The sequence below is a fragment of the Eutrigla gurnardus genome, assembly GCF_963514095.1.
Source record: "Eutrigla gurnardus genome assembly, chromosome: 6".
NCBI classification, from domain to species: Eukaryota; Metazoa; Chordata; class Actinopteri; order Perciformes; family Triglidae; genus Eutrigla; species Eutrigla gurnardus.
The window spans coordinates 24,005,242-24,018,931 of NC_139920.1; the positions used below are offsets into that span (position 1 = coordinate 24,005,242).

The 13,690-nt window shown below is 39.1% G+C and overlaps 2 protein-coding genes across 3 annotated transcripts; one reads left to right on the forward strand and one right to left on the reverse strand.

The window, feature by feature from the left end:
- Positions 1-689: 689 nt before the first annotated feature.
- On the forward strand, positions 690-4,344 carry nmur1a (neuromedin U receptor 1a; the record flags this gene model as incomplete). The annotated part of the gene is made up of 2 exons (XM_084012533.1): positions 690-1,608; positions 3,642-4,344. 2 exons carry the CDS (start codon positions 690-692, stop codon positions 4,025-4,027), a joined length of 1,305 nt encoding a protein of 434 aa, XP_083868659.1. The 3' UTR covers positions 4,028-4,344.
- Positions 4,345-8,101: 3,757 nt separating this feature from the next.
- Positions 8,102-13,284, reverse strand: dynlt2b (dynein light chain Tctex-type 2B). 2 transcript variants are annotated; one of them, XR_014597317.1, is made up of 6 exons: positions 13,131-13,284; positions 12,546-12,679; positions 12,062-12,131; positions 10,972-11,035; positions 10,703-10,886; positions 8,102-10,156 (listed from the first exon to the last, which is right to left on the reverse strand). XR_014597317.1 is itself a non-coding variant. In XM_084012033.1 (5 exons), the coding sequence occupies exons 1-5, from the start codon at positions 13,175-13,177 to the stop codon at positions 10,839-10,841; spliced, it is 363 nt and encodes a 120-aa protein (XP_083868159.1). In that variant the 5' UTR covers positions 13,178-13,284; the 3' UTR covers positions 8,102-10,838. The 2 variants fall into 2 exon arrangements, 1 of the variants encoding a protein (XP_083868159.1); XM_084012033.1 differs by having other exon boundaries at positions 8,102-10,886.
- Positions 13,285-13,690: the final 406 nt, after the last annotated feature.

Genomic DNA, 13,690 nt, shown 5'->3' on the forward strand with positions numbered 1-13,690 from the left:
TATGTCCACTAGTAAACTTCTCTAGTTACCTGTATCACGCTTCGCATGGATTCAGACGCTGGTTGTTGCTGTCGCTGATCCTGGCGCTGCCTCAAGTTGTTGACATAATCAAAGAGTTTGTAATGACAAGATCATCCACTTTCCCAACCACACACACAAGCAATGACGCAGTGATCAGATGCGCAAGTCGTAATCTTGGCCAAAGTAAAGTAATTTTTAGGATATTATTTAACATTTATTATATACACCTTGGAAAAAATACTGAGGTCCAGACCTTGGTGACCTCAATGGTGCGTACGGCCCTGGTTCCAAGAAAAGTCTCCATATTTGCATTCACTGATGCAGCACGGCAAAACTTTTTGAGATCTACTGCCCTACTCGGGCAGGAAACAGATGGCAATTCAGGTTTATTCAATCATTCTTCTGTTTACCAACAGCAGTCACAGCTAATGTAATTAGGAGTTCTGAATATTGGTGTTAACTCCTTCCTTATTTGCTGCCACACATACATTTGCAGTAACCGACAAAGCTTTCCTGTTCAAAGATTTTTAGAGATCTTTTTTGTTTGAATATAATTACCTTTACCTTTATTCTCTTGTGTGTTCAATTTTTGCTCTAAAATGGCATTAAATGCTAATACTGTTTCATTTTTTTTCTTCTTAGAAAGCGAGTCTAATTGCTTCGGCAGAATGTTGGCTTCCAACTGCTCTTTTGATCTAATGGCTGAAAGTGGTGGTCGGCTTTGTCCTCCGGGGGGGAAATGCACCAATCTGATGTCTCTCATGAACGGAAGCGCCATTGATCTGGATGACGCATGTCTGACAGAGGAAGAGTACCTGGAGAGATATCTGGGGCCTTGTCGATCACCTGTGTTCCTCCCCATCTGCCTCATCTACCTGGCCATCTTCCTGGTAGGTGTGGTGGGGAACGTGCTGACGTGCACCGTCATTGCACGCAACAAAGTCATGTGGACGCCAACAAACTACTACCTGTTCAGCCTGGCGATATCAGACCTACTGGTGCTGCTGCTGGGCATGCCGCTAGAGCTGTATGAGCTGTGGCAGAACTACCCCTTCCTGCTTGGGAAGGGAGGCTGCTACTTTAAAACGTTCATATTCGAGACTGTCTGTTTGGCATCCATCCTCAATGTAACAGCGCTGAGCGTGGAGCGCTACATCGCCGTGGTGCACCCGCTACGCGCAAAGTATGTTGTAACGCGCACCCACGCCAAGCGGGTCATCCTAACGGTGTGGGGCGTGTCGGTGTTGTGTGCTCTGCCGAACACAAGTCTGCATGGTATCGACGTTCTTCAGAGTCAATCCGCCGGCCCTTCTGGGAACGCAACCGTGGACATCCCTGACTCAGCGATCTGTACGCTGGTGAGGCCACGCTGGATGTACAACCTGACCATCCAGGTGACCACCTTTCTCTTTTTCATGCTGCCGATGCTCACCATCAGCATTCTTTACATGCTCATCGGGTTGCAGCTGAAGCGGGAGAGGATAAGCCAGACGCTAGAGGCGAACACAGGCTTCGGACGGGACAGCTTCTGTAACATCCGAACGCAGCAGCAGAAGGCCCGTCGCCGGCAGGTCACTAAGATGTTGTGTGAGTATTAAACAAGTATGGAGCTCCTCTTTGGTTACATGACTGAAATAAGAAAATAAACTTTGTGCAAACAAGGTTTATGGATTGGTAAACCTTACCCTCAGGTTCTCAATCAGTGTGCAAAGATTCGTACCCTCAGATTCACAATGCGTACAGATTTGTAAACCGCGCCCTAGAATTTGGAATCCACACCTCTTCAGTTGTTCAGCGACTGGACCTTCCTTGCCTGGACCGCAGTGACCATATCAACCCAGTAAGTTAAATTTGATCTATATTTAATGTTTTTGGAGTTTCACAGCTTTGATATGTAATTTAGCAATAATTGTGCTTTTTCAGTCAAAAACCAACATTGAGATGAGCAGTCAAACAGCTAGCAAACATGTTAACATTAGCTACCTTCCCAAACTGGTTTTACCATTTCAAGACTTTTAATTGTGTGGTTTTGCGTTGACCGTGCCTTTCATCTGAAAACAGACCTTTGGACAAACGGTCAAGCAGCTAATTTTAAGGTTTAAGAGTTTTTCGTTCCCATGCTTGATAACTGTCAACATGATGTGATGTTAGCCATAGCATTCAAATGATACAATTAAGTGGCTCGAATGTGCTAACGTGTACTTGTTCTTCTCCGATAGAGAATTGACCAGAGTTTCCTAATTTTTTTCAGAACAAACAAGGTTAGCACCTTGATCAACCAAAAGGTCCCGCATGAGGTAACAGGCTTCACAATGAACATGCAAATTTGGATCTGGTTTTGATGCACAGCGTTCCAATACAACAGTTCTCTGTTCCTAACAATGCTTAGCATGGTTGAATGCAAATTTCATGTATGTACCTGTATGAAAATTACATTATTGTAATGATAACGTTTTAATTATTATGCTTTTGGTGGATTACTGTTTCACTTCAGTTTATACAGTTTTAGACAGTTTTGGAAAACAGTTGGTGCTTTTGATGATGATGTTTTATGTCATTATGTTGCAACTTTATTATTAAGTAAACTGCTGCATCCATTTGTATCACTGGGCAAATAAACAACTGAACATTTTGTAGATATTTTCTTTGCAAACACGTTCCGATATGTTGATGATAGTGTAATCTATATGACATTACAATGTCCTGCAACACATCTGGCTGATGTTTAAAAGGTGCTTATGAACATGAATAAATATGATATGAGATCATGAAAGGTGAAACTAAAGACATGTTCAGATATAAAAGGCTGTCATGTAAGCTAAATGATGTGTGCTTTTGTGGGCGGAAGCAAATGAAGAGGTGAATGTATTTTATGGTGCATAATCTGTGTAAAGGTATTCATCTACAGTATACCTTATGTTAATAATGTGCTATGACCTTGGCTTACATGCTCTCAAACCGACCAAAATGCATGGTGCGTTTGTCCGGACAGATATAAGCGGGGATCATGTGGGACAAAAGGATATCTACTGCAGACATGTTTGTGTAAATTTAATCCATTCCATGCCCTTGTGATATTGTAATCGCAAAAAGGGTATGCTATTTCAACCAATGCCTACATTGTTAGCAATTTTATAAATGTTTCCAATACTCAAAATATTACCACAAATATGACTTTAGTTGCAGGGATATTTTTTTTGTGAATCAACCCCAACTTGTACAAACTAGCTCCCCTCGAGATAGAAAGGGATTCATATTTGCTTGTCAGGGACATTTGCAGACGGTGGTGTTCACTCTAAACACAAAGCACATTTTCTGTAAATGTATTCCATGTTTTTCATTCCATTACCAGGAGGGGTGTTAAGGATGAGTATTGGGACCTATACTAATGATTTGAAACAGCAATTTCAAAGAAGCCTTTTGTGAATATGAATGAAATATTGAACACTGTTACAATAAAAAAAAAAATCAAAGGCTTTGCACCCAGGACAGATAGCATAGATACACTGCTACGAGAGACGATTTGATTGAGAGCAGAGAGAGCATGTTGGCAACATCAATCAATGTACCGCTATGAGAATCTCATCCATGTCTCCCATTGTCTCTTGTTGTTTTTCCAGTCGTTTTAGTGGTGGTTTTCGGGATCTGCTGGGCCCCGTTTCACACCGACCGCCTCATGTGGAGTTTCATCAACGACTGGACTGACAACCACCGGGAAATTTTCCAGTACGTGCACATCATCTCCGGAGTGTTTTTCTACCTTAGCTCAGCAGTCAATCCAATCCTGTACAACCTCATGTCCACTCGCTTTAGAGAAATGTTTAAGGAGGTCATGTGCCATCGGCCATATCACATCAGTCCCAGAAAGCACTCACTCAGCGTCACCCGGGTGACGCTCCGCAGCACGTTGAGCGATGCGCCACTCGGCAACGGAGCACCTGTGGTTGAGGTCGAGGCGGAAGATGGAGAAGTGGGGTTGAAAGATGAAACCTGTTTTACGTGTTAAAAGGTGTGTGAAGGGGGACATATTTTTGGTCATATGACATAGTGCTCCGTTCTGAGCTACCATGTCCATTCACTGACCTAAAATAGTCGTAGAGTTAAAGGACTGCAGAAAAAGCTGACGCCGTCAGACTGCAGTGTACTGTAAGTGCTAACTTTTGAAAGCTTTATAGATTTAACTCAGCAAATCGCACACTTTTCCAAACACACCTGGGCAGGCTTTGCTTCAGGCTCAGGCCCTCTGAAATAATGCAGGAATGTACACGTCAATGTCATGTTAAAGTTGCCAGCATAGATAACATCCAAGGTTCAATGTATAATACGTGTTTTTGTAAGTATTGTAAGTAGTGTGTGTGTGTGTGTGTTATGAAATTATGATAATATTCAGTAGTTTACAAAAATCCTAGCATTTATAAGTTGAGAAAAACAACAGGGACTGACATACAACAATCGGTCCAAGCCAGAAAGAGGATGAATATATATATATATATATATATATATATACACATATTTATTGTGTATTGTGAATCCAGTAAGGGTATGTCTATAATTATGGATGAATATCAGATCATGCAAAAGTGAATGTCTTATTGTGCTGCTATGGTTGTCGTCCATGATGTAAGGGGTAAGCCAAACTCTGTGTAGAGTAATTTTTTGTATCACTTGTATAATGAATGTCAAAGATCACCTGCATTATTCTGTAAGGATATTCTGTATACCATATTGCCATGTTCACATAACAACATAAAGTAATTCAAACAAACAAACTGTTACGCGTTAAGTGTCCTTTCTGTATCCTATCAGAGTATTTATCAAGATATTGAATTCCAATAGGGCCTTAGATAACATGCCTAATAGACTGTATATCAGACAATTGCCTATGAACTGTTGAACTGAAACCCATTAAGACTGGAATCAGGCCAGATGCTTTAAACCCTTGGACCACTTGCCAAGCTCGGATACCACTGGAATAATCTGCTAAATTACAGCCAGTGATCATCTCATGTTCCAACGCTCCCCTGAGGGCGAGGTGAAGATTGGAAAATAAGGCCCTGCGAATGCAAAGGCACAACTCGCAAGAGAGTCCATCAGTAGATTGTGAATGCAAACACACAGCCTTGACTCGGACCCATCTGGAAGAGTACCGACCAAATCTTAACTCGGAGGTGATGTCTTATGTCTGCACAGAAGAACACTATTAAACTCAGCCAGATGAAACACGGCTGGTGACCTTGTTTAAGTTCTCAAATGAGAACGAGGTGGACAATGCCTCCATTGTGCAAGTTTAGCCAACTCTGTCTTTTGTGTAAAATGTCATTCTTGACAGAATTTTCTCCTGAGATGGCACTTAAGGAAAGTGACAGGCAAAGTGAGGCCGAGGCGCCACAATAATAGGCATTACAAAACAGGAGCGAACCCTTTGAATCATGCATCGAAAAAGAAAATTTGCTCTGTCCTACTTTTGATATTGCAGGTGAAATGTGCTCTTCCCTCAACTCTTAGCCTGTAACCGCCCCCTTTTCAGACAGTCCTCATGCAAACACTTAATGATCAACTACAACATAATCATAATCACCGTGTTCATAATAGTGGAAAAGTAGAGAAAAGGTGCAAAAAAGGGACATGTATGTAATGCATACGTACTAGATGTACTATCATTCAAGGTTTTTTCAGACACAATGAACTGTAATTACCAAGTCACTTCCTGAGAGCCTACTTGCCAGTTAGAAGTATGAAACCATGGTAACCAAAGGCAACCAATGGCAACCCCATGTGACCAAACAATGATTTGTGAGAATCGTGAAGTCTAAACTAATTTTAAAAATGCATTACTCCTAGGAAAGTGGAATCTTATACTTACATTGTAGCATTATCGATATTACAGAACCGTCCATTACAAACGCTGTCATTGCTATTGGGATATGCTGTGGGATATTTCGCCATTGTAGTTTCCAGTGTGTGCAATGAAATAGTATGCAACTTGTCCTTCTGACCACTGTCCTTGCAGGGCATAAAAAGCCAACGTTATCTGGAGGACGTTGCCACAGCGTCTGTAATATGTCTAGGTTAAAGGGAAGAACTTTGTGTTCGGCATAAGAGACAGAATGACGTCTTATTTGTGACCTTGCCAGCACTTAATAATCTATTCATAAGATGACAGGTATTAATCTTTTACTGAGGGAATCAGGTATAGAGAAGATTCCCTCACAGCTATGGCTATTTTCTCTCTGACATCTTGAGGCATGGGGCCTGTATTTGCCAGACTGCAAAATGTGATGGCATGATTAAAACTGTACAGCACGTTATTAATCATAAATGAGATGTCGATTTGTAGTAAAGCACAAAAACATTTCAGCAAAATAATGCTGAAGAGCAGCCTGCTTGAAGGCGTTCCCCTTCTGAAACATTTCCAGTCAACACAGATGTGATGAAGACATGTAACTAGAGCAGGAAGGGGGGATGTATTTCTCAAACCCTCAGACCACACCCATCTTTAAACTTGGCCTTGCCTTCATTTTTATCTCATCTACGCATCTCGATTGTGTGACTTTTTCTCTGTGTAAAAAAGACCCCATCGGTCCTGAAAATGCTGGCAGAAATATCCTTTTTAATTGCTTTAAAAGAAGAGTGTTATATGAGGCCTAAAAGGAGCCCATACTGCGAACAATTATGCCATTATGCTATTATCGATTCATGCAATTCACGCAGTCCAGTAATTAGAGCTGATTTATAAATAAATCTATTGAAAGAGTTTAATTATCATCTTCTGAGCAATGCAAAAGGACATAGCCATAGATAAACAAGTTACATATTTAAATTATACTTTTGAAAAGAAGCCACAACTACGGTAAAAACTATCAATAAGAAACATAACATGAAAACTGTGCAGCCAACCGCACGATTCGTGTTCATGAATTAAAGAACACCTGCCTGTCTAATCTTAATAAATCTAAAAGTAGCAGATAACACGCGCATGAATAATTGATATTGCAGCATCTATGCTAACCTCTGAACACCCAAAGCTAGCAGTAGCTCAGGAACAATTAGTCTGTGCGCTGGACTGATGGACATGAAAACATTACTTTGAGCCTAACAAGATGGATTTTCATGTGATCTGTTGATATTGCTGAGAATCCGTGCCAGGTAAACAATTAGCCATAAAACCTGCTCTAAACTAGAAACACGCTAAAAGTGAAAACTACTTTAGCAGGTTATTTCTTAAACAATTACTGTATTATACAGCCTGAGGAAAGAGCCTTTAAATGTTGATAAAAGGAACCATCTTTGATGACACAGTGATGTTCAGTGGGTCAGTTAGAAAAGATAGCTGTGAAGGAATCAAATAATAATAATAATACATTTTATTTATGGTGGCCTTTCTAAAGACTCAAGGACACCGTACACTTAAAACAAGCCAATAAAGTTAAAACAGTTAAAAAGCAAAATAAAAAGAATAGATCAAATGAAATGAAACAAAAACAATATATCCGTGAATTTGATAAAGAAAGAAAGTGGAGTTAAGTGGGAAAGGCCAGCCAGTTGTGTTTTAAGGGAGGTTTTAAAGCCGGGGACAAGAGAATAATGTGACAATGGTACAGTGTATATTTATGCATTCAATTGTAATAGGCTACAGAGCCCATGTTCATTGTAATGAAAGATACTTGTCAAACAATCCACAGGTGTAACTGGAGCTCTATGGCACAGAGGAATAGGGAATACCACATTAGGCTTTTGCATGGAAAATACTTGCCTTAGTATATCATTGTTGGTTTTGGTCTTTTAGATGAATTTCTTGACAATAACAAATAGCATAGCCTATCACCAACAACTAGATCCTAGATCCAAGTCAGATAAATGTGCCGAGCAGAGTCTTGTTTATTTTCTTCAAATTGGATTTGAAGAATTCCTCTAACTGTTCATCCACGGTGCATCAGTTACGTTCTGTTATAATGTCTTAAGTGGAGTTAGTTTAGATCTTGTTAAAGATTCAGAAAGGGCGAGGTTGCAAAATCAGTCCATGAAACAAAATTCAATTGAGTATTCTATGTAAACCTAGTCTTGAACACCATAGACAGGTGAGGTATAGAGTATAGAAGAGGGTATTCAGAATTTGCCATGTTCACTGCTCTCTGAGCGGCAGTCAGCATCTGCACTCACTTGGAAAAACAACATCTCAACCACTGCTTCAATTTTAAAGAGCAGCTGTGCAACATACTGCACAAACAGATTCAATGACTATTCTCCCTCGTTGCTATGCTTGTTATTTTATATTCAGCATGAAAAGCAATTAATCCCTAGACTTCTTTACATAAAAAACAGAAAATGGGATTTTGAAAGTGTATAATGTAATTATTATAGAGCGACAAATACTGTCTTTTGAGTAAGTTAGACAGCTGTCAAATGCCAGGCTGATAGAACAAATCACTGGGAGCTATGTATTACAATTATCATTCTTACAATCTTTGGTGGGCTCTCATGTGAGGCTACATTCTGATGTAAACAACTTAAACATTATATATGCCCATTGTGATTCCTATCATCACTGTTCAGGCAGATGTGGCATCTCATGGTCAAACCTTTTCATGAGGAACATACAAACAGCGTAATAACTCAAATAGTTTATCTGATGTCGGTTTCATTTCATGAAAAAACAATCTCATCAATTCATCTCTTTCATTTCGTGAGAGATGATAAGCATAAATGAGATGTGTCAAAACTGCAGTAGCTTCAATAAGCACACAAGATATTAACAAACGCTACATTAAATTAAATCAGACGGATATCCACGTATTACAAGATGGTTATGTTGATGGCATTATTTTTACAGTGGGAAATAGAGGGGACAAATCCACCTCGGCATGTATATGTAATGAGTATGAATCATTTGACATTTGACAAATTGATTCAACTCAGCTTTCAACTCAACAGTTGAACTGCACACTTCTGTCTCATTCGTCTCTTTATATAGTCTGAAAAGCATCTAGTTTAGAGAACCAAGAGTATGATTACAAAAACATATACCTGAAAAAAAAGCCCTGAGTGAAGACAGACATCTCAATTTCACAAACGAATTACAGGAAAGGAGTCGTTTTCCTGTTGCACTCAATTATCTTTGTTAGGCAAATACAGTAACTGGAAACAGTTGCAACTACTGTAGTCATGTGTTGTTTGAAAATAAAATGAGGTTCATTCAGAGGCAGAAATGCCACAAAACAACTCTTTAAGTCCTAAAAATCTAAACATCACCAGCAAAGCAAAAGTGAAATTAGCCTTTAACTACCAATGCTAAAATGCTTTATACCCTGTATTTGTATTGAAGCAACATACAAATGTTAAAACCTAAAAGCTGTGCACATATTATGATGTATTATTATGTCCCTGAAAATGATTGGAAATGTGCTTCTTTGTCGCTCTCTCTGCAATTTGATGGGCTGATGTGAAGCGCCTCTTCACTCAATTCAGAATCTGTATAAATGGAGACCTACTTTCAGCAGAGCCCGATGGAATGGTTTGAGGGTATTCATGTAAAACAAGCACCGAGTCCTGACAAATGGCTACAGGATATTTTATTTGGTGTAACAAAGCATGTACTGACACATCAGACAACAGCTCAATGAAGCTACCATCACTTGTTGCTCCACATAAAATAAGTGTTTTTCCATTCGCCAGTGTTTTTATTCAGACAAAGAGATTTTAATAAAGCAAACAGGTAAAGAAAATCTCAATCGAGGTGAGAAAGTTGATGTATCGATAAAAATAATGAATGCATGAAAGACAAATTATTATCTTTTGTCTGGTTAGTGGAAAATAGATATAATAGAGAGTTCAGAGGCAAAAACTGTGCTTGCATTATTACAGAGGACTCATCTGTGTTTGTGAAATGACATGTCCTAATCAAAAATCTTAAATAAATACATGTTTAAAGCAAAAATAAAAATTCATGTGTAAAAGTGACGCTATTGTAATACAATTGTCCAATTAAAAACACTTATACCATCTAAAACTACTGCTTTAAATTACAATTTGATATTTCTGAGGGATAAAATCATCCAAAAAATATGTTCCATGTACGTGTGACAGATAGCCGACCTTATCTCCATGCCAGCACAAATCCTCTAGCACACCATGACTGCTGAAATATAATGGGGAGGTGAAAATGGAAAAGAAAATCCAATCTGGATCATCTAAGGTGGCATCTCATGTGAATTATTGCCAGCTGACCAGAATAATATATCCCAACATCGCAAATTTGACTCAAACCAAGAAATGTGGTGATAATTGATATTATAGCAACTATAACTATATGCATTGCACTTAAGATCCAATGTTTTACATTTTCTAATTATATTCAATATTGCACAGCTGATATTGAAATATTTCTTTTCGTAGAAGTATTGTCTTCAAAAACGCCAGGCTACTGTATATCACTTCTGTGATGAATCAACATCCACGTTGAGAAAAAACAAAGTCATGACATCAAACTCAAACTCAGGGTTGATTTAATATTTCTCTTTTTTCTAAACAGGGAGGCAGCAGTGTGTGAAAAGGTGAACAGAATTAAGTGAATGATCATACAGGTGGTGATGCACTCGAGGGGACAGTGGTTCATATGTTCATAAAGTCTTTCCTGCTAAATTCCTATATGTCCTGCTGTTGACAATCAGAGACGAATACTGACCTCTGCTGTAGCTGCTGTGCTAAGACAAGCACCCGAAGTGAACAACGATGCACTGTGCCGGCGGTGAGCAGTCGTATGTGGATGTGCACCTCAGGACTTTTCATATGAAAGAATTTTGTCATCCATCCTTATGTCCTCAGTAGTAATAGCTTCCGAAAACTGCCACCACACAGAACAAGCTGTCCTGTACCCAGGAGTAAAACAAAGTTTTACTTATTTAATTGATTTAAAAAAAGATGTGTATTTGAGGCGAAGGCAAAGGCACCTACATTTATGAAAACATCCTCTGCATAGTTGTCTGTGTCCGCATCCCACAAACACCTTGAAGACATCCTGGTGAAACAGATGAGAAGGTCTGAACTACTTTTGCTACTTTGAAACCATAAAGCAAAATGGACGCAGCAAAAAAGGCAAGGAAACATTCATATGAATCATTGAATGGCCATTTTTCCTGGAATCCTAAAATATCTCAGTAATACTTTAAAATAAGTAACATTTCTTGTGTCACTCAGTTGATAAGATTACTGCTGTAAAAAAATACTGGATAATCTACAACCTCAAGCAAAATGCAACTGCAGGGCAGCAGCAAGGTAATACAAATATTGCTATAGAAATGGTTCCCACACATTTTTAATTTTCAAGTGTAGGCAATATAAATTGAAGCGGCAAAGTTATCGGGCAAGCATGAAATATGTGCCGACACTGACAGCCTGATGAGTGGCCTTTTGGTTTTCTTGAAGCTTTTTCCCTTTAGCATGGCCGAAAGCCGCTTCCCCATGTTACCACCTTCAAAAGGTTTTGAAGAGTCCACATACAGCAAGACCAGGGTCTGCCTCTCTTGAATTATGTATCATATTAGTCGTCCAAGCCATACATTATTAAGCATGCTCTTCCCAGGCATCTGTGGATAAGCAAACTGCCAGTTCTTGCTAACTTTACTCTTAAGACATTCCCGACAATGTGTTGCATACGTCAATGTGCATCATGTGATAGTTTCGGAGGTCAAGCAGCAGAGTGGGAGATTCTGAATTGAAAAGTAACTAAAGGAATGCATTTTGGGTAACATTACCTGGATTTTTCTAATTTCATAATGTTTCCAGGAATTTCATGACCATGGGAACACAGTGCAGTAATACTATTAGAGATACTCTTTAATATAAAGCTGTAATTGCATTGCTGGTCTTTTGGGTTATATTGCAGCTTGAGCATCCATAATGCATAATACATTTTAAAACACATCCTCCAATTTGGCTCAATTGTATCTCCATCACTGAAGAGTTGATCGTAAGATGGGACTATCTAAATTTAGTGGTTTTACAAATTGCTAACTTTGTTTACCACTATTAAATATTCACTCACTTGACTCCTTGTCCTCGTTGTTCTGCAATGACCACTTGCACGACCAGCTTGTATCTGTCAAACCCCTTATCTGTTGGGGGGAAAAGTATTAATTTGGGGTGTTTCAGTACTTTAGTCAGTTGTCTTGACAATCGGGAGGTAAGCGTGTATAAAACAGTCAATGAGACATTTCCAAACTAATAAAGGTTTACCCAAAAGGACATGTTCAAGTAACAACCACAACTTGTAGTTTTGTGTTTCTGTTTTATTTTGTTGGCGGATCATTTTGATTGCTGTGTATTATGTCACACTAACACTGCAGTTCTGTTGCTATTTAATTGGAGATATTAAATCAGACTGTGAGTTAACACAACTGAGTATCACCTTATTCATATAGGTGTTTGGATGACCACTTTAACTTATTGTTTCTGAACAACACATTCAATTTACAACATTTCTGGACTGCTCTGTCCTTCTAAGTAGAGAGGAATAAGGCATCACTCACTCTTCACTTTGTCCTTAATGCATTCTGCCAGTGAGCAGGACAGCTCCTGGACTTCCTCTGGGTTGTACTGCATCCCGGACAATCGCTCCCTAACAATTTCACGAATGCACTCCTTCACGATGGCTGGCTTGAACCTGGGGGAGTTAACAGTGAACAACAAGGCAGGATATTGAATGCAACAGGTCACAGTGGCCACAAGTGATATTCCTCTCAGTTTAGGTTACAGAGCTGGAGCAGTCTCTTAATAAATGCTTAAAAAATGGTTGCATTTTTACTGCTGGTCCCCACTATCCCCCCATCGTCCTTGCGGTTGGATTAAGTTAACGTTAAATCAACTGACTAACGTCCATCAGCTACCTAGAGTATTGACGCCAAACGTGACAACATTCACGTCATTTCACTATCGTCAGTCCATTTAGCCAATGCTGCTAATGTAACGCTAGTAAACGTGAGCTTTATACTGTGAAAAGTAGCGCTTAAATAGTGGATAACGTAGCTAACAAAAGCATTCGTAAGCAATGAACTCGCTGGCTGAAAGCTAACTACCCGTAATTAATTACAATTTAACGACTCCGACAAACTCACTTGTACTGATGATTAGGTCGTATGAGGTACGTATCGGATCCCTCCATCGCATGTCAATAGTATAACGCTAGCCACAACAAGGGAGATGAGTTATAGAAGACACTTGCTAACATGCTAATCTTTGTAGAGTTGCAGCCGTTACCATAGTGACTCATTTCTCTACTTTCCGGTTTCAAAATAAGAGTACGGTAAATAGGTTTGTACTGTTATGTCGTAACCTACTCTAAACAGCAAATTGTTAAGTATTTCTTTCACGTTTACCCATATAAGAGTCTTGTGCAGCTCATTTTTTAAATTCAATTGTTTTGTTGTTGTTGTTGTTGTTGTTGTTGTTGTTGTTGTTGTTGTTGTTGTTGTTGTTGTTGTTGTTGTTTTTAAATAGGTTAATCCTCCAACAGAAAGTCTATGATGCTGAAATACTAGTAGCCTAATGGATTTTGAGTTAAGGATGTTAGAAGATCAAGAACTCTAAAGGTCATGTTTCGTTCTATTCATAACTTGTTTTAATTTTTAATTTTTGTTTTTCATTTCTCAGACATGGAGATGTTGCCGAAACCTTA

Excerpts from the sequence above, each read along its gene's own strand:
- dynlt2b (XM_084012033.1), bottom strand. The coding sequence starts at position 13,177 with ATGGAGGGATCCGATACGTACCTCATACGACCTAATCATCAGTACAA. Across the intron at positions 12,132-12,545 it reads CATTAAGGACAAAGTGAAGA|ATAAGGGGTTTGACAGATAC; the intron begins GTGAGTGATGCC and ends TCCCCCCAACAG. Across the intron at positions 11,036-12,061 it reads CAACGAGGACAAGGAGTCAA|GATGTCTTCAAGGTGTTTGT; the intron begins GTGAGTGAATAT and ends CTGTTTCACCAG.